The following is a 21685-nucleotide window of genomic DNA, read 5'->3' as shown; positions in this document are numbered from 1 at the left end:
GAAACAGTCAAAATTACTGCCTTGGTAGTTCTAGTTTTTAAACAGGGTGTTGCTACTAGGGATCTGTTGAGAGAGTTCCTTCAGCAAGCTGATGCGAGAGCAAGCGGTAGTGACCGGCCAAGACTTAGTATGGTGCTAGGCTGTTTCGTCATGTCCCTTTAAAGTAATCTATTCTTGGTTCCAAGCCTTGAGTTCTACCCCAGACCCAGGAGTCTGGCCCAAACAATTAAGTATGGGTATGTAGCCTAGGCCTTTGATCATAAGGGATAATGTCACGGACTGCCATCTAACATCCCAGGGACAACTCCCATGGAATTGGTAGAGTTGGTACTTAGTGCTCACCATGGTTCTGGCCTGCACTTCCCTCAGCATGGTGGCATGGGAATACTGTTCCCCATAGTGACCCCTAAAGGACACCGTTCGAAGTTCCCTTGAAAGGTAACGTCTCAGGTTACTTATTAAACCATGGTTCCCTGAGTAGGGAATGAGACACTGCGTCCTCTACCTTCCTGCCATGCTTCAGATTGCCATGTGGTTTCCTTCACCGATATTACAACCAACAGCAGAGATGCATCATATACAACTTCCCTACAGGTACTGTTTACTAACAAGGTGACAGCTCCAACTACTGGCCTGGCACATGTAATACAATGTTGCAAGGGAAAAACTTGTTGTGTAAACGTAGCCTCAGTGTGTTTCACTGCTAAAGATTAAACAATAGAAAAATAAGAATTAAAATACATTTTAACAGCAAGATAAAAAAAAGAGTTAAGAATTCAATAAATCATATAAATTAATTCTTCTAATAATTATAAATCTAATGTTAAAGCTAGTGTAGCTTTATATTTATGTGGGCAAGCACTATTCATCATGAAAATTCACATAGTTTCATAAAAATGGAGCCATTAGTCGTTTTTTAATGTGATTTTTATTTGAAAAAAACAAAACAACATATTGCAGAAAAGTACATGCAAATGACAATGAATTTGCATTTTTTTTATCCTTCTCAGTATCTAAATATCCTTCATTTGTGTTAAAGCATTGATTATTTTTTTTTTTTTAATTTATAAATCTTTACTTTGAATGTAAGCAAAACGGCCCACAATTGATCATTTTTCACATTATTTAACATTTATTTCAGAACTCAAGAGTTCAGTATTTTCTGGACAACATCTATGGAGGCTTTAATGAAAATAGCGTTGTCTCTTATATAGTTCCTTTTCCTCATCTCCTCATGGGAGAGGAACTTTGGGTAGCCGAAGCCCAGCATGGTCTCATCCAGACAACCCCCACGGACACTTCCCAGAGCTCCAGGCCGTGGTCTCTGGAAGTTCTTCCAGGTGGGATCTGGGCTGAAGGTCTCTGTGATGTGCTGAGGTTTAGTGAGCGCCGGGTCGCTCTGATCCAAGAGCGAGAAGGAAACGCGGTAAGGGAAAGGCCACTCCAGCAGCCCATCGTACTCTCCTGGCAGAACGCGAATGTAGATTGACAAGTAAGAGCCCTCGCCACTACCATTCCCATTGGGAAAGGCAGACACTTGTAAACGGTAACCATAGTTATGGGAATAGAATGCGGGACTAAACAACTCCAAACACCCAGAAGTCCTGCTCTTAGCTTCCTGTAGCCGCTGACTGAAGTCTGTGAGCTTCCAGAGCAGAGTGCCATCTCGACTTCCAGAGAGTTCCTCCACTGCACGCCGGAGTTCCCTGAGCTCCAGCCTCTGGCGATTCACCAGACCACCGAGAAGAGAGAGGTGGGTGTGTGTGGCCTCCTCAAGGTGTCGCCCCACTGCAGTCTTTGGGCACTATGAGTGGAACAGATAAAGAGATGTCATGACAGAAGAGGTTATGATACATGATACATTCTGATATTCATGTCCTACTTCACAAAAAAAAAAAAAAAAAAAAAAAAATATATATATATATATATATATATATATATCCAGAAACTAATTTTCTCACTGGAATATTTTAAAAGGCTTTGTTAACATGCCATAAACCAAACAGACAAAAGGTAAAGGTACAAACTGTGTACTTGACAGCTTTAATGAGAGAAAGAACTTTTTTTGCAACTTGGAACATACGAGTCTGAAGTCTGATTAATAATATGTACACTAAATATGCAAATTATAACTGTATTTAACATAAAATTATGTGTATATGTTCATATTTGTAAATTTCATATGCAAGTTATTGTACCATACCTGTTTGTAAATTGAAACTGTTTAATAAAGTTTGAAAAATTGGCAAGCTGTACCAAACATGGCCACTGGGTGCCACTACCAGAAATCATGACATACAAGGCTTACAATGTTACAGAATATCAGTGTGATATGTTATCTGTTTATAGTTAATAATACAATTACAAAAATGTTTTTACAAAAAAAAAAAAAAATGGCTTCAATTATTACTTTAAGAACTGTTATATATATATATATATATATATCTATATATATATATATATATATATATATATATATATATATATATATATATATATATATATATGTATATAACAATACACTCGTGACATTATTTGGTTTGATACACTATACTGAACTCATGATACAATATTCTTGCGATACTTAAAAAAAAAAAATATAGTTCAAATTTGATTTTTTTTAAATGACTTCTAAGACATATGATAACCAGTTAGTAAAATGTGCTGTTCATTAACAAGCTAAATTGGGTAGTCCATCAAAGGTTAACTTTAATAGGCTTGGACTTGGTACTGGTCTTTAATGCACAGGGCAATGGTGATACCAGAACTGAATATTGTGCTGTTTAGTAAATATTGAAATGTATTAAATAATGTATTTTACTTTTAATCGATCAATAATAATAAATAAACATGGAAACTCAAATGTGCAACCATTATTACCATATTTGATGTTAAATTAAATTTGTCCAAATGTAATTTTGGTTGAACTACAGTATATACAGTATTATATATATTGTCACCATCCACAGTCTACAGTACGCATTGCTGAATTTTTGTATTGAGATACATTTTGACACAGTATATTGTTACACCCCTACAAAATAGTATTGAATTTAAATGTATCGGTTATCGCATAGTTATCAGTGGAAGATCATACCCTATGTTTGCAGCCAGCCTCCTTAAACGGGCAAAGTACCGTCGCAGTGCTGCATCCTTCCTTTACATGTGCCATTAACATCTCTCGAGTGATTCCTGGTGTGCCACATCTGTTAGGGCACTGCATAGGGAAGCGTGGACACTGCTGCTGATGATTCTGTGAACATAAAACACCTATGAATACACTCCCTTTACCATAAAATGAATAAATACATAAATGTAGGATGGAAGCATAAAGTCACTGACCTGAATAGTGTCATAGAGGAACTCTTTTCGGCAGTATCTGCAGGGCAGTTTGCGTTTGGGACACTCGGACACAGAGTGCTGGGCCAAGAGTCTCCGCACCATACGAGCCCCACATTTATTCTCACAGTACACACTCTCTTCTGGACAAACATCCTGGTGATTCTGAATGAGGACAGAGAAGAACAGAAAATATTAAACATGCTTGGATGTTTTGTGTGATAAAGTATCAGAAGAGTTGTGATAATAGCTAAACAACAACGAAGAACTGCATGTGTCCGACCTCATACGCCTCCCCAGTGAACTCGTCCCCGCAGTGGTCACAGTGTAGTTTTCTCTTCACGCAGTCGTGCTGCAGGTGCTCCGGCAGTTCACGTCGCAGAAGCTTCGCAGAGCAGCGGTTCGGACATGACACCACGTTAAACTCACACATGGACAGATGGGCCTGGAGGAGCAGCGAGAAACCCAGTGTGAGATTAGGGTGCTTAATGCTATTGAAAGAAGATGTTCATGAAGACAGCATTTACAGTACTTGATCTGGGCACATATTCACAAAACATCTTAAGGCTAAAAGTAGCGCATGACCCACCGATTTAGTAGAAAATCTTAAAAATAATGGCCATGTCAGTCCTAAATTTAGGACTCCTAAATTTTTGCTCAAACAGTATTCCACAAAGTGTTTAAGTGCTAAAACTAAAACTTTTGCCTGCAATCTTCCTTGGAACGTAAACATTTTAGAAACCTTTGATGATACAGAGTTTTAATAAGGTATTGTATTTGGTTTTGGAGGTTATCTCAACTATTGGCCAAAAAGGGTTACTATCAGCCATGATTATTCTACTCTGTTAATAAAAAGGCTTTTCATATGCATATTCACTAATTGTTTATGAGAAGAATACATGTAAGAGACTGACAATTAGCTGAACGTATACTTGTTTAATTAGTGACATTTGTATTTTGAAACATTTATTTGAATGTGGTGACATTATTCTGGGTTCTATAATATTTCTATGAATAAATCTCTTCCAGAGACCCTTCCCCTATCAGCCAATCACAGTGTGCATAGCATGCTGACATCATCCATAGCAACGAGGTCAACCCCGCCCTTTCTCTCAGTTTAAGATTTCTCTCTATTCCTTAGTCAAATTTGTCTCCGTAGCTTTGTGAAGAGGTTTTAAGAGAAAACTTTTACTGCTCTTTAGGAAAACTCTTAGTGGTAAGATAAAATGTTTCATGAATACGGGCCCAGAAATACAGTAAAATAATATTGGTGAAATATTATTGCAATTCACCCCCATGTTGAATATAAAAACATTCCTGCGATTGATTTTTCAGCAGCCAATACTCTACAGTACAACAGAACAGCTAAAAATAAAATATTTTTTGTAACATTTGAAATAACTTTACTGTCACTTTTGATCAATTTAATGTCTCCTTGATGAATTAAATAAACATACTAATCTTAAACATATTAACAGTAGTGTATTTATACATACTGTAGTGTACTCATTTTTATACATTTGAAAAGTACTGTAACATACAATAGCCTACTAACATATGGACAGCATCTAAAATGCAAACACTTTTAAGAGACTTGAGGAGCCATAAACAAATGTTTTCAATCCTACAAAGATGTATGTAGAAATATGTAAAAATAAAACTGAGATTTGTGTTTGTGTGCCATTTGTTCACCTGCAGGAGCTTGTTCTGGGCGGTCCAGCGGCAGCCCTCCTCACTGTGGATGCAGCGGATGGGCAGGGAAAGAATCTGCTGTTCCAGCTCCACATCTGGAAAAATCTGCAGGCAGATTTAGAACATATAGGAACATTTATGAAAAGCATGGAAGTTAAACAATAAATAAAACATGAGAAAGATTGCTGTTGTTCACTAAAGCTGTGATTACTAGCAAAACTGGGCACGGGGCATTGCTTTTAAACAATTCAACAAACAAGATATTGAAAATCATTAACCTAGACAAAGAATTGTCAGTAAGGACTATTTTTGCTCTGCTGTAGAAAATATTTCCAAATTAAGTTGCGCACAGCAGTTAGGTTTCTGAATGAATTAGGGTTGTTCAACAAATGACTTGAATGAATGATTCAATGACTGTGCATTCTTATAATGCGATTATAATGAGATTTAGGCAATATGGTGATTAAACTTTACCTCATGTAAACACTGATGAAGCACACATCGTAGTAACCATAATATGTGGTGTACGCCAATATTAATCACAATAAACAGGCTTGTAGAACACCTTAATTGCATTATTTGTGCTCTGACTCTGACGTACATGGATCACGTGTTTTTCACACAGCTTCATGAATGCATGACATTCAGAATTTTTTCCATCAATCGCTTGACTCTGTCAAGGAGTCTGTTTTGTGAGTTACTTGGGCAAACACTGCCTGCAAAATCATTGCCAGATATTATACAATTTCGTTAAATTATACAATTATACAATAAATTATGACATCAGGACTATGATCATCATTTGGATGAAATCAAAAGACATTTGAAATTGTTGTGGTATGAGGGTGCACTTACTTTTGCATAATCCAGCGGCAGATGGTCCTCTGGGCACTTGAACACACCTTCACTATTAAAATTTAGCAGAGAAAAAAAAATCAGATTCCTGAAAGTTAACGATTCACATATATTCTGAAAGCTATGTTGTATATTTTGGGAAAGAATCACCAATGGTGAACATGTTGTTTAATATGTGTTTAAATTACAATGTCAACAATTAAAAGCTGGTTGTCCTTTACTAGAGCATTTTTTAAATGAAGAAAATACGTATTTTTGCTCTCCTACATAACGGAAAGTGACACACATGAATGTGTTAGAATTTCATTTGCATTCGGTTAATTTTCACATTACACAGTATGTAGTGGGTTGAAGAGCAGTTCACAACTGCCACCGATTGATGCCTCCATGTTATAAAGCCTAAATGATTCACAGCTGAACTGATTTGACAGGAACTTCAGAATCACCTCCCACACCACAAATTGACGAAAGGCCTTCAGGAGAACATGAGTGAATCATCCATCTGGCACAGTGACGTCCCCCAGCATACATTATACGGGGAAGCAGTGCGACCAACACAACACATATTAATAGAGCTGTGATCTTTCCATTACGTGTAACACAGAAGCACATCGTCATTTCAAAATCCTACAGGGAATTTTCCCCAAAGTCCCAGGAAGCTTCAGAAGAAGATGCAAACTGTGATTGCTGCATTTTTTTAGGCAGATCAGAAATTTCATGCAAGTGCCATCTCAAGCTTTTCAATCAAGTGGATTTTGAATGCATTTTTCTAACTAAAAATGTTTACATTTTTTCTTTTTTATTTATAATCTTTTTTCTTTCTTCAGTTGGTCATGTCTTATCTTGTCTAGATCAACGAATAAGTCAGAACTGCAAATGACACCCCTGAAAAAGTAGTGCATCATGCCCTTCAGCCAAATACATGCTTTATCATGTTTAAAAAAGCTGCTATAGAAAATCACAAATGTGTGAACTATTGTATGTTTCTAACAATATTACTTTAAGGTGAAAAGGAGAGCATGTGTATTGTATCATTCTTGCTCTTAGTACTTGCTAATGGTTACATTTTAGATCACTTTATATATTGCCATACAGCTAATGTAATGTGAAGTCTATTTGAAAAACATGTGTTAGTCTGATAGAATGTGAATGGAGAAGACTGTCGATCTTTATGATAACATCCACAGGATAACACAAGACAATGAATGTAATTGTTTAACTCATTACACCTGTGAGCAACACAGCTCTGTGTTATGATTATATGGGACTGAGAAGACGAGGCATGGAATGCAAAGTATGGGTCATAACCCAAAACTGTGCAGTTGAGCAATACTACCAAATAAACTGACTCATTGCATACTTTCTTTTCACATTAATTCCTTTTAAAAAATAATCATAAAAGAATTCTGTCGTATTTTGATTGTTATTATCTTTTCAAATGTAAAAGAGAAAAACATGTCATGTAAACATTACCATGTAAAAATCTATAGAGGCACAAAGCACTACTCTGTAGCCCGAGGCATTTTGTGTCACTCTGACATCTTGCTCGGCCTGTTTGGCATTTGTTTATTACTACTCTGTCACAGAAGCAATTATTTTAAAGTAATACTTTCCACATACAATGACCAAAGCTATTAAATTATTTAAAAAAAAAATAAAAAAAATACAATGGTGAATGCGCCTCTTCTATGGTTCAAATGTTTTTGATTTATTATGATCTGATCTAAAGATTGAATTTTTAAAAATGAAACTCTGCACCTCTGTAAACCCTTAAAACTTGCTTCAGTAAGTCCTCCTCGCCTCTACCCCCAATATTTAATGCATGCATAATACATTTTTGTAATATATATATATATATATTAATTAGAAGATTTGTTAGATTTTAGATGGAATAACCTTGAGAAAACTTCATGATGTTCTTGATTCAATAATATACTAGATATATAATTTATACTAATGTTCAAATATTTTGAGTTATTAAAGGGATAGTTCATCCAAAAATTTAAATTATGTAATTAATTACTCACCCTCATGTCGTTTCAAACCTTTAAGACCTCCGTTCATCTTCTGTACACAGTTTAAGATATTTTAGATTTAGTCCGAGAGCTCTCAGTCCCTCCATTGAAGCTGTGTGTACGGTTTACTGTCCATGTCCAGAATGGTAAGAAAAACATCATCAAAGTAGTCCATGTGACATCAGAGGGTCAGTTAGAATTTGTTGAAGCATCGAAAATACATTTTGGTCCAAAAATAGCAAAAACTACGACTTTATTCAGCATTGTCTTCTCTTCCATGTCTGTTGTGAGAGAGAGTTCAAAACAAAGCAGTTTGTGATATCCAGTTCACGAACAAATAATTGTGTGCTAATGTTATGAGCGCGGGTAAATCGAAGGCTTGAATGAAGGGTAATCATCACCAACGATGTCATTACATTGAGCGCAAAAGAACCGGTGAACCGTTTTCTTCAACCAGTTTATTGAATCGAACTGTCCTTAAGAACTTCTTTTTCAAAAAAGATCTTTTGTTCATTATCTGGCTCGGCTCGGTGTTCATCTTGAGTTCTCTCTTCACAGCAGTTCAGTCAGTCTACTGTTTGAGTAAATTAATTACTCTGGGATATTGGTTTGTTTTAACTAACAGGGATTGTCAGCCACGTTAAAAAAGTTAACAGCCTAAGTCATTTCTGGATTAATGTGTATTTGAGATGGGAACCGTTTAAAATGATTCAGTTCGATTTGGTGAACTGGTTCAAAAAGATCCGGTTAGATCGAATGATTCGTTTGCGAACTAGATATCACTAACTGCTTTGTTTTGAACTCTCTCTCACAACAGACATGGAAGAGAAGACAATGCTGAATAAAGTCATAGTTTTTGCTATTTTTGGACCAAAATGTATTTTCGATGCTTCAAAAAATTCTAACTGACCCTCTGATGTCACATGGACTACTTTGAGGATGTTTTTCTTGCCTTTCTACCTTTCTACACACAGTTTCAATGGAGGGACTGAGAGCTCTCGGACTAAATCTAAAATATCTTAAACTGTGTTCCAAAGATAAATGGAGGTCTCACGGATTTGGAAAGACATGAGGGTGAGTTATTAATAACATAATTATGATTTTTTTATGAACTAACCCTTTAAATGTTTATTGATGTTTATGTCTCTTTAAATGTAGTATATACTTAGAAAAAATGTTTGAAAAATTCTTAGAATTATACTTCGTTTATTACTCACTTGAACAATGATTTGTTGTGTACACCTAACACTCAAGTATTAAATATGTAAAAAGTATATTTTTGCAGCATGCTATAGTTACACCTCTTGACATTATGAAATATTATTTTTAATATGAAATAATAAGAACAAATGTGAAATTTTGAACGTGTGTTTTAATGTTTGTTTTATCTCTTTTACTTTCCTAATTTGGTGTGCAAGTTAAAAATTAACTTAGCAAATATGAAAATAAACCATTAAAATGCAAGCCGCCAGAGTTTGACGTTGCTTTGAATATTCAGAGACAGGTTTAGGAGCAGCTTTACCTGAGGTACTCTTGCAGGCAGGTGTCACAGAATCTGTGTCCGCAGGTGGACACCTGCACAGGGTCCCGCATCGGCTTCTCACACAGAGGACAATAAAACCTCCTCCTCGGTCGCTCCAGAAACTTTAAATCTAACCCTGGCATAATACCTGTGTGTCTATCAACTTCAGACTGCAATCTGAAAAACTGCTGGAATTAAAATTTACAAAGAATCTTAATGCAATGAAGAAGAACCACTATTAGTAGGTTGATCGCTCGTTTATCGAATCAACACTAACCACCAATCGATCTCTCATGACATTTCCGTCTTTTCAAGGTACAGCTCAGGGAAATGTTTACTCGTTCCAACTGTCGGTCTGCACTCAAGGCCGCCCACAGCAGCGAGGGGAGGAGCCAGCAGCCTCCCGCTAATAATAGTGCTTATGGGCCGTGTTATTTTACATCTTGATCATAAAGATTTAAGTAAGTTTTCATTAATATCTGGAATTAGTTTTTATTTTTAAGTTTTTTTTTTTATTAAAGAGTAAAATGTAGATATTTGATGTGTTCAGGATAAAGGATAAAATATAGGAAAGGATAAAGGCAAAGCAATATATAGCTATATATATATAAACCTTCTCAAGATTAAGTCAAGAAAGTCGTTAAATAACGAGAAAAAAAGTCATTACATTATGAGAGAGAGAGAGAAAAAAAATCGTTTAAGTTTCATTTCAGTTTTAATTATTTTAGTACATCAAATTATTATTATTTTAATTGACTGTCTGTATAGTTTTTATATATATATTTTTTCATGTGGTATTAGATATTTTAGTGCATCAAGTTACACTAACTGAAAATGAGAATATTGCCAGTTAGGTGAATTTTATTTATAGGCTATATTTATTTATATTTTATTTTATCTTAATTCTTGTTTATTTTAAATTACAAACATGTTTTTATGGACTACAACCCTGAATATCTAGTAAAAAAATTTAAGCAGAATCTAAACAATAATGAATAGAAGGTATTTAGTGTCTCTTTCCTCCTCCCCCATCCACCTGTTGTACAGTGATAGCAGAGCACCCTCTGTGTTAATGGTGAAATTTGATACCGCTACACCTCCCAATGCTCTCACATTGTCTGAGACATATTAATTGACCACATTTGCTGTTGATTTGCCATAAACACCTTTACAGTGTGTTTACATTACACCATAACTACTGATTCTTGTCTTACTAGCGTGTAAATGTAGACATTTCAGACAGTTTCATCGAAACAGGTTTCAAGCTGCAGAACCAGTTTTACTTCCTCGTTCCACAAAGGAATATTCAGGTTGACCTTAGACTCCTTGTATCAGCAGTAAAAAGCACCGCGCTTGTTCAGCACAGCTGTGTTAAACGCCATGCTTCTTACTGTTTGAAGCATGGGAGAGATACGTTAATGCTCAGCTATTGCCACTCAAAAAACCCTGCCGAAAAGGGCTTTTGTTTGCTTTTAAAAATGATTCATTTTAGTTAATGTGTCAGCGTGCCGAAGAAAAGCAGTGCATTTATTTGGTGTCCACCACGAGAAGGAGTACACGTGAGCTTTTGTGTATTTGTGTAGGAGGGCAACAAAATGCCAGATAAGGAAAAGAATAATAAAACTCAAAAAGAAACAATAACAAACATGACAAACATCCTTCCACCTGCTACAGTCAGTGAGGTGCCAGAAGCTACACAATTACAACAGAAAAACCACATGCAGCTGTGTAAAAACAAGTTTATTGTTGCATTAAAAATTATTTCTTTATGTCATAAAAGTCTTTCTGTATCTATGGAATTATTATAAGACACATAGAGTATGTTTGGGCTAAAGGGAATGTGGAAACTGTGGCTCCATCCACATGAAATGTTCTCATGTGTATTGTAGGAATATTTGCAGAAACATATTACATACATTGTAGTTGGTCTGCTTTTTAAATGAATAGTTCACCATAATTTTGTCACTTACACTGTTGTATGTCAGATCCATTGTATGAAAAAAGAGCAGCATAACTACCTTTCAAAATTTCTTCATCTTGTCTCATAGAAAAAAGAAATACAAACAGGTTTGAGAAATCATGATATAGTATAGTCATGATATAGTATTATAGTATAATATTCATTTTAATTCAAAATAACTACATATTTTGTATTTCTGACAATAGCACTTTCTTCAAATGAAACAATTCTTCATAAATCTGACTGAACCTTAATCTGTAACTGCAGTGTAAACTTGTTAATGATTCACAAAACTCACATTTAGATTCTGTTTGAAATGTGCATTTCTTCAAAATGCTGGACTTGTTATTCAAAATAGCAAAAGATTATAAGTTATTTTTTATATTGCATAAAAAATCTAAATCATTTGATTCTGAGAAACCTTCATTTTCTTCTTTAAAAAACATCCCAGACACGATGGACAGGATGGCAAGGCTCTTTGAGCTTGATTTAAAAAAGTGTATTCTAAAATAGACACTAATTAAAGTGCACTAGATATCAAAATAATTTGAATTAAAATTACATGTTGGTTTAAATGACAAAAATGCAGCATTGTCATAATGATTAAAATTAATCATTAAGTTATGATTATAAAACTAAGGCAAATGACGGAAGCAGCACTTCAGTAGGGGTCAGCCGACCTTCTGTCCAAGGTTTGTCTGTGGCTGTGTTATTCTTCATATTATTCACAATCTTAGTCAGTAAAGTATCTCTGTTAAAGAAAAAATAATAATTAGTAATTGTGAATTAGTAATTTGTTTAAAAAAATAACTTTAAATTGTTTATATCTGATTGGATGAGCCGTGCACACTTTTCTGATATTGTATTTAATTGTATTTGAGTTGCACATGATTTTTAATATTACATAATAAAAAAATAATATCATAAAATGTTTATAATACAAAAAATAAAATAATATTAAACATGAAACTATTTTAAATCATGTTTATACAGTATATTCATATATAATTTATATAATATGTTAATAAAATATATTTATTGGTGGAAGAATTGACTATTTTGACTTTTAATATTAATACAGTTTGTTAACTAAACATTGGCATTTTCAATCATACTAGAATTTCTGTTTTTATATTTAAAAAATATTATTATTCTCAGTATATTTTATATGTATAATAATCTATTCTAATCTAGTATGTTAACCATGTTTACATTTGAATCATGTTTATTATATAATAATATAATAATAAATAAAAACCATCTAGTAGTATTTTGATTTAAATTATTTTTAGTAATAATGTATTTAAATTTGTATACATTTATACATGTATAATAATATCATTTATATTAAATATAAATATAAAAGTAATATCCATTCTACATTTTAAAATATGTATATTATATATATAAATACTCTAGAAACTTCTGTATTTATCACAAAACAAATGCATAAAATGCTCAATAATTTCATACGGTTAAAATGAATATACATCAGATGTTATGTTTCAGAAATCTTATTTCACATGGGTAGAATAATCTGTTACCTGTAAAATCACTGCAACAAAGACGGCCATCAGAGCCAGCAGCACCATGCGGCCCAGGCTGCCGAAGTCGACATGTTTGAGGATGAAAAAGCGTGCCCAGCCCAGCTTATCTTCTGTATGTGGTGGGTAACGCATCTTATTCATCCCCTCCATCTTCAACTTTTTGATTAGACAGCTGCGCAAGTGGCTCATGTTATCAAAGCCATACTTGCCATGATAGTGGCCCATCCCACTGTTACCTGCAGGGGGAGCCGAAGAGCTGAGATTCAGCACAGTCCACACAACACTTCTGCAGCTTCGCTCACTGACATCTTTGACTGGTCAACATTACTGTTCTATTTATGTAAAAGAAAAAGGTTTCATTAAAAGAACTCACCAACTCCACCAAAAGGCAAAGAGCTTACTGAGAAGTGCATCAAACAGTCATTGGCCACCACTCCACCACTAGAGGTCTCCGCAATCATATGCTTGATCAGCTATGATGAAAGGATAGTTTTGTACAATTGTCTAAAGTAAAATTTTATCTTTTTATATATTAGGGACAAATAATCAGTTTAAACCTTGTTGTCTGAAGAAAAGATGTACAAGGCAAGGGGTTTCTCTCTCTGGTTGATGAATTTGATGGCTTCATCTGCACTGCTAACTGTCAGGATGGGCAACAGAGGCCCGAAGATCTCCTCCTGCATCACCTTGGCATCCGGTTTCACGTCCCTTAAAATGGTTGGACCTGTCAGGAAGTACATTGTGAATACAACAGAGAATTACAAATGTGATTACGCTGTTATTAAACAATAAATTGATTTCATTAGCATCTAAACTGGTGCTTTTAATGGCTTGTAGAATTAGTCATTTCTACCAATGTAGCACTCCGACTCGTCGTTTTCACCGCCCACAGCGATGGTGCTGCCCTCCAACAACGCCATCAGTCTCTTAAAGTGGCGCTGATTGATGATGCGTCCATAATCCAGACATTTTTTGGGATCGTCGGAATAGAAATCCTGATCATCACAAAAGAAAGTATGTATTAGCTAATAAGACATTTTACATTCATAGGTTGATACCAGGCCCAAACTGTCATTCACAAATAACATACATACTTTAATATTCTTCTTGATCTCTTCAATCACTCTGTCTTGCATACTGGGGTTACAGAGTATATAGTCCGGAGCAATGCAGGTCTGACCACAGTTTAAGTACTTCCCCCACGCAATACGCCTGTAAAGTCACAGAGAACATGTATTAAAAATCATTTTACAGCTTCACAAACGAATGATTTGTTCTCAATCGACTGACCGGCAGGCAATGGCGAGGTCACAGTTGGTGTCTATGTAGCACGGGCTCTTTCCGCCGAGCTCCAGAGTGGTAGGGGTTAAGTGTTTAGCAGCGGCCTCCATGATGATTTTAGCCACTGTGCCGTTTCCAGTGTAGAAGATGTGATCAAACCGCTGCTTGAGCAGCTCTTGGGTCTCTGTCACCCCACCGGTGACAACTGGATACAGCTCCTGAGATCAACCCAAACTGTCAGTGATATTACTTAAAGGCATCATAAACCGAGAAATAACATTTCCCTTGATCTTTAGACATGCAAAGAAAATGCCTTTTAAAATTGTCTTATTATTTCTTATTATAAAATTCTTATTGTAAATTCAAAAACAACTTTTATTGAAAAAATAAACCAAGCGGCCAAAAAGACTCGTTTTGAAATTTGTCACATTATGATGTCACCAAAAGACCACATCTGCAGTAGATCAATAGGTGTGTTCGACATCGGCTGCGGCTGGATGCAACCGATCGGCGAGAGTAGCTGCGTGCAGGTGGGGAGGAGCTGCAAGCGGAGATATGAAGCCGGACACGTTGTGGCTCCCGTAGTTTGCTGCAATTACGTCAGTCATGGCAGATCACGTGGCGATTGCTTACTTGATCGCGTTTAAATGTGTGTATAAGTGGTGTTTTGAAAAAAAAAAAAAAAAAAAAAGTGGTGTTTTGGAAGGGTGCCTTCCAAAACAAGATACCATATTGGACATATACTTTATCAGTATGACATGGGTGTTTCTGCTTATACAAAATGATAAAAGTAACCTATAAAAAAATTCCCTGGTGGGTATGTGTTTTTCAAGAAGGTTTCAGCAACAAGATTTACAGTGCCCTCCTGCTGAGCTTTTTAACATTTTAAACATAACACCACTGATTTTCATATACAGAAAAGCACAATTCTGTTGGATTTATATTGTGATTTAGACCAACTATTTGAAAGTGAACAGTGTTGTCAAGTTGTTAAGTTGAAGTTACAGCAAGTTGTTAGCAGTTTGCTAACCACATGCAGGTGAAGTATAAACACAGCTAAATAAACTAGAGAATATGAAGAAACCAAACAAATGGAGGAACATAATGTATTATGTATCATTTGTATAGGAGCATTTATGACCACATTAGATTGTATGCTTTTTAGATTAACATTTTAGTTCTTAAAAATGCTCATTTGAATAGGTTATGCTGCTGAATACTGTAAAAGGTCTGTATAAAAAAGAAAGTCATGCAAAATAAACATACACAAACTTTATATTAACAATAAAGTAAATACAGTAAAACAATATTTAATAAATATGATTTATAAGATGAAGACGACATAAAAACGTATTGAACTGTTTTTAAAGTCCATATGAGAATTTCTGAAACTGAAGCCGACTCGCAATAAACTTGAAACGCACGTCATCGGTGTCATCAGTGAATCCAGCCAATCGTGGATCAGTTGTGTCGTCATCAGAACCTGTGCAGCCGCTCTTCAGAAGCTGTGCTGGCTGAGTTCTCCGGCTACTCTCGAATCGCTCTCGTGGTACTTTGACGGCACACGTCACAGTCACGTGGCGTCAGCGCTGTATCAAGTCGGACAAAATTTCTAACCGGCATGCACTGCTTCAAGTCGGCCGACGATCGGTTTGCGCAAAACTGCATGAAGTCGAACAAGCCTAATGCCTACTTCTACATCTTTAGCCCCGCCCACTGACTGGCACATGTAGTAGGAGGAGAGGAAAGACTAGAGAGATGCAATCACAGGATTACTCCATCAACAAAACCACTGAGATGCCTGCATTTCTCTTTCACGCTAGAAACATTGTGAACACTTGAAGTACGTCAGAAATATGGGAGAACGGGACATCTGTTTACTGTTGGGGTTTTGTTGTATCAATCTGTGCCACATCCAGTGAAGACAGAATCACTGACTATAATGGGCTCTCTTGTCTTTAGTCAGGTTGCACTGCTCGCATCCATTGTAAACACGGTGTAACATTAGGAAAAAGCTCCAGATCGCCTCAGTGAAACACTGTCTGTTTGCTTTAATTTACTGTGGATTCATTTTTAAACAAAACTGTATTTTCAAAGAGACTGAAAGAAATATGATGCAGAGCTAAGCCTGACTACATTGGATCCAAGTGTGAGTACATGTGTTTTTAACACTATTGCATTGTTTTTTCCAGATTGTTTGATATATACTGAGTATTTATGTTTTAACCGAGCGGCAACCTTCCGGTGTCTCTCGTGAAGCCAACACTGAAGTGACTACAACCGCAAATGATTGACTGGCCGCTAGAGGCTGGCTCTGAAAGGGATTCAGTCCCATAGACTCCTCACGTTAAAATGCCCAACTTTACTTTTTTTTATAACTCCGTTTAAATTATATTAAGCCTTAAAGATCTGCATAATTAAGGGCGTGGCCACTTGAGTGACAGGTGAATTGCTTCTGCTGTCACCTCCGTCGAGCTAAGTGGGCGTGGTTTGAGGAACCAGCTCCCGCCATTTTTCAATTATCCGAAAGTGACGTGTGGGATGTGCTGCCAAGATGGCGAAATCTACAGTTGATGTCACGGACACTACATCCATGTTTTTATACAATCCATGGTTTTAACCTAAATGACCCATGTATTTTCAGAGTCTGTCACAGCAGTATCCTTCTATTATGTTAATATGCAGTTCATTATCCTTTACCCATTACCAATAACCCATTTAATATATAAGTCATATTAGGGCTTTTCATACTTGAAATAGTTAACCTGGGTCATTTTACAATGAATGGTTTAATAACCTTTAAAAAGTGGTGCTATCCCTGCTTCAAAATTACCACTCTAAAATGTACCTTTGATTGGGGTTAATCATTGGGTTTAGAATGAAAATAACCCACAGTTAAGCACAGTGTGAAAAGCCCTTTTGTGCTTATTCATAAAATTATGATTAAAGGAAATCTCACTTTGTCCAGGTAAAGCGGTAAGAGATCCTCCATTACTTTGGAAGTGTGAGAACTGACTTCAGATGGCTTGATTACAGCTGCATTGCCTGCCAACACAGCATTCCTTGTTATATGACAAATACTAAATAATTACAGTAATTCTTTATCACTAGTAAAACCCTAGCTCTTTAAAAATAGTGTAGATGTATAGCTCAAATAAAAAAATTATTGAACCATTAAACACTTTTTAATTGCTTTTATCTCTGGTGTTTAATACTCTTATTAAATGCACTTGCAAATATACTGTATGAACAACTTGAATTTGAAAACATTCCTAAAGACAGATAACAGACAGATGGAAAAGCTAGTGATTTTGAGTGCGTTTAAATCAGTCGCTGCATTTTTAAATTCAGGATTTTCAAATAAAGTTCAAATAATAAATAACAAACAAATTAATTTAATTGTCTATGCCTTATGTCATATAAATGCCTTCCTGAACTTTACCACAAAATTCTACAATATCTCTGGTAATTCTTTATGCAAGTGTACTTTGGTCTGTTAGCACAGGGCAGTGTCGCATAAGTAGGACAAAGTTCAGCCCAGTGTTATTTTAGTATCATTAAGTATCAATAATTCAAACCTGAAAATAAACAGAATATTTTCAATTTAAAAAAACGTATGATTTAAATAAGTAAGAAACATTTGAACTATTTGTGGGCGCTTATAAAATTGAATTAGTTGTGAATAAAATGATCAGTAGCTTTTGCAGAAGTTTATGGAGCTCATACAGCTTGACTGTTGCTATTATTAAAGTAAAATGGTCATTAAAATTATTAATGAAAAGCATTAAATTAAAATAATGCCATAGCTGTGGTTTAAGACCACATAGGGCTTCTACATATGCTTATTGTTTACATAAAGAATTCATAAGCTTTAGTTATAATATTTTGCACATTTCATGTAAATTGTTTCAGATGGTCTTCACTAGACCTCCATTACCTGCTGCTATAGCTCCTATGAGGGGCCCGATGGTGACTGCCCAAGGATAGTTCCAGGCCCCAATGACCAGCACTACTCCCAGAGGCTCAGGCTGGATGTAGACCTGGTCTGAGATGGTCATCATGCTCTTGCTCACGGGCCGAGGAGCTGCCCATTCTTTCAGATATTTCACAGCCAGGTTAATCTCACTTTCCAGACCTAGAGTCTCATACAAAGGAGTTCCACATTCACTCTGTCACCAGATAAATAAGACACAGATCAGTTACATAAGCAAACAATGTTTAGAAATGAACGATACACCAGCTGACGGGACACAAACCCTTCCAAGATCCTTTTTGAGACCCTCTGCGATTTCATTTTGCCGTTCCCTGACAAAACGCAACAGATTTTTTAGCTGGGTAATGCGATAGTCCAGTGATTTGCTCCGGCCGGTGAGGAAGGCCTTCCTGGCACGATCCACTGCTTTCTGCTCTCGAGACATACTGTGAAAGGGGAAGTCATTCATTTCACTCAATTTATACTTCTGTCACATTTAAGGAAACCTCACGCAATGATCTCATAAATTATAAGTGAGAGCAGAGTATAAGTCCTTGGTCTCAAACTCAATTCCTGCAGGGCCACAGCTCTGCACAGTTTTGCTCCAACCCTAATCAAACACACATGATCCAACTAAGCAAGGTCTTCAGGATTACTAGAAACTACCAAGCAGGTGTGATTTGGAGCTGGTTGGAGCTAAACTCTGCAGAGCTGTGGCCCTCCAGGAATTGATTTTGAGACCACTTGTATAAGAGCTGTAATGGACTGACATTTGGCTCTTTAAAAAGTGGATGATGGCACAAACAAATCTTTTCAAAACTGTTTCTCGGAAATCATATGACAGCTCATGACCTAAAACTTTGCATTACAACATCAACAATCAACATACAACAATGAGTCTGCACTTTAAAAATGTTTTTTAACATCATGTTATTTATAATCATGTTATTCTGAATGTCAGCTTTTTTTAATCATCATGAGCAATTCAATTCAATGTAATTTGAAAAGTGCAATGATCTTATTGCAGTAGGTTTTAAATTCAACACCCAACTTTTAACTGTTATTTTTAATTTAGAGGGTACATTTTGTAACAAATGATCAAAATAATTAATTTATATAATAGTAATAATAATTATTTTGTATTATTACATTTAATAAAAATAATATAATGTAATTATTGCTGAAGTAGTTCATACACTCTTGTACATAGCATACTAATTACTAGTATATAATAGCTAATAAATATCTAGTAACAAACAGTTACTAATTAAATGATTAAATAACTACTAATAAAATAAAAATAATAGTAAGGAAAAAATACAGTCACGTGACAGTTTTGATTTCAGTTTGGCAGTAGTTCACAGTAGTTTAGAAATTATGCAACGCACACTTAGCGGACTATGAGACTGTCATAGTCATACAGTCATATAGTCATACAGTGCATGCAGAAACACAATGAAAGTATACGTATTTGGCGTCCATACGGGTGATAGGTCGCATCTCTCTCCTGAACGCGATTATATAGCCTAATTAATATTCTTAGTGTCTCATAGCCTTGCGCAGTTGCAATTACACGTTTATAACAGGTTGGAATCTCAGAAGAAATGAGATGAAACGGGTTCAGCTCTTGCTTTTGTTGCATTGTTGCACGACATCGCTGCTGTCGGAGGCTTGTTACTAAACAATCGATTAATACGCTTTAGAAAGTAACAACAAAAAGCCTTAGTTCCGTACATTACCTTTGGTTATTTCACAGTGTGTCCACGCCTTTCGTTGTATATATTGTGAGGCGTTCAGATGAAGCGTCCAGATCAGATAGCGCAGTCAAGCTGAAAGATCGTAAACATTAAACAATATTGTTCCGTTAACAGTAGATACGTAAGCGGAGGGGGCGGAGTCTCTCCAATGGGCGTGGCCACAAAGCTTCAAAGCCAGCCCTGAGGCAGTGTATTTAGGTACATAAACACACTGACAGAGGACTACAGCAGGCTACGTTGCATTTGGGTAAATGCAACAGATGTAATACTTTCAGAATCATACTTCTTTTAATGCTAAATTAGAGAGAACATGTCATGTATTTTACTTATATATATATAAATATATAGAGAGAGAGAGTTTAAAGTGTATTTAAAACATAGCTTATAAATACTCCATGCTATTTATTCTTGGCTCACTGCTAGCGATGGGAAAGTTAATATTTAACCCAACAGAGAATGGCAAACAATTAGGCAACTATAAGGTCATAGAAATTGTTTAAAGATTTTTTTAAATCAATATTTCAAATGTGTTAAAAAAAATGTATAGCACAGAGACAGGAAAGCGGTATTAAGAACTTTAAGTGAATGACTGTAGTCATACAGGATCAGGCAGACAAATATACAATGTGCACAAATGTACAGATAAGAAATGCAAATGAACTCAAATTACCTGGGAAAGTATTTGTTTTTATTGTACACGTAGACTTTAACTTATTAAACTGCTCAGCTCTTCACCAGCCATTGAAAACAGTTCTTCAGCATCTGTGCACAATCAATCATAGCTCCTTCTCTTTCAGGTGGATCTCTGTGGCATCATTTTGGCTTTGTACCAGAAATTCTTCACAGTAGCACTATACCTCTAAAGTATGAAAACTGGCCGAACTCCTTGAAATATTACCCCAAACTGGCAGAATAAATGGTAGATGTTTCCACATCAAACAAAAAGACGGCCTCAGGTGTTTGCAGACTGTGAATGGAGAGGAACACAGCTGCGATGACACGTCATTAGCACCATTGTGACAGTACTGTGCCCCAGGAGTGAGAAAAAACAGAGGATCCATTGGAAAGAAAATGTATGAATGCAAACACACACATTCCCACATACCAGGCATACAGTATATGCACTCATTTAGAGTAGAGACACACACACATATTACTTTGTGGCTCATTACTTTTTTTTAAGCCTATGGAAGCATTAGAATTCCGAAATGAATTGCAGAACACAAAAGAAGATATTTCAAAGAATGGTAGCCTTTGACTTCCATTGTATTTTTTTTCCACAATAAGGATTTCAATGGCTACCGCAAACTGTTTGGTTAGCAGTATTCTTCCATATATTTTCCTTTATGTTCAGCAGTAGAAAGAAACCAGTGTGGGGGTGATAATGCAAATAATGTATGTAATCAGATTACTTTTAGTAGAGTAAGACATTACTTTTAAATTTACAACAAAATATCGGAGTTACTTTTTCAAACAAGTAACACAATTAATTTGTGTTTATTTATTAACTGACATCTCTTTTATCCCCGTGTTGAGAGAAATTTGGAGAGAGGTGCAGAGGCAGTTCTTCCAGTCTGAGTGAAAGGGTGTGAAAGGGCCCTTAGATTTGCCAAAAATATAACTTTTGGGTATTTTGTTATTTAAAAAAAAAATTGAACAAGCCCAGTCCAGGTGACAAAAAGTAATGCGCCAAGTTACTTTCCATGAAAAGTGACAAAGTAACACAATTAGTTACTTTTTATGG

At 35.7% G+C, this 21685-nt stretch overlaps 2 protein-coding genes across 2 annotated transcripts; both read right to left on the bottom strand.

Moving 5' to 3' along the window:
* Positions 1 to 950: 950 nt before the first annotated feature.
* Positions 951 to 9788, bottom strand: LOC113038159 (TNF receptor-associated factor 4-like). The gene is made up of 7 exons (XM_026195388.1): positions 9424 to 9788; positions 5887 to 5938; positions 5032 to 5136; positions 3623 to 3784; positions 3343 to 3504; positions 3098 to 3253; positions 951 to 1804 (listed from the first exon to the last, which is right to left on the bottom strand). Exons 1-7 carry the CDS (start codon positions 9564 to 9566, stop codon positions 1145 to 1147), a joined length of 1440 nt encoding a protein of 479 aa, XP_026051173.1. The 5' UTR covers positions 9567 to 9788; the 3' UTR covers positions 951 to 1144.
* Positions 9789 to 11145: 1357 nt separating this feature from the next.
* On the bottom strand, positions 11146 to 20073 carry LOC113038158 (fatty aldehyde dehydrogenase-like). Its single transcript, XM_026195387.1, has 11 exons — positions 19924 to 20073; positions 18468 to 18630; positions 18149 to 18380; positions 17171 to 17256; positions 14221 to 14429; positions 14025 to 14142; positions 13784 to 13925; positions 13488 to 13654; positions 13304 to 13403; positions 12928 to 13166; positions 11146 to 12134 (listed from the first exon to the last, which is right to left on the bottom strand). Exons 2-11 carry the CDS (start codon positions 18627 to 18629, stop codon positions 12117 to 12119), a joined length of 1473 nt encoding a protein of 490 aa, XP_026051172.1. The 5' UTR covers position 18630; positions 19924 to 20073; the 3' UTR covers positions 11146 to 12116.
* Between the last annotated feature and the right edge of the window lie 1612 nt (positions 20074 to 21685).

Source organism: Carassius auratus, chromosome 21, assembly GCF_003368295.1.
Source record: "Carassius auratus strain Wakin chromosome 21, ASM336829v1, whole genome shotgun sequence".
NCBI lineage: Eukaryota > Metazoa > Chordata > Actinopteri > Cypriniformes > Cyprinidae > Carassius > Carassius auratus.
The sequence above is the reverse complement of the archived record's forward strand: the minus strand, read 5'-3'. Positions and strand labels throughout refer to the sequence as shown.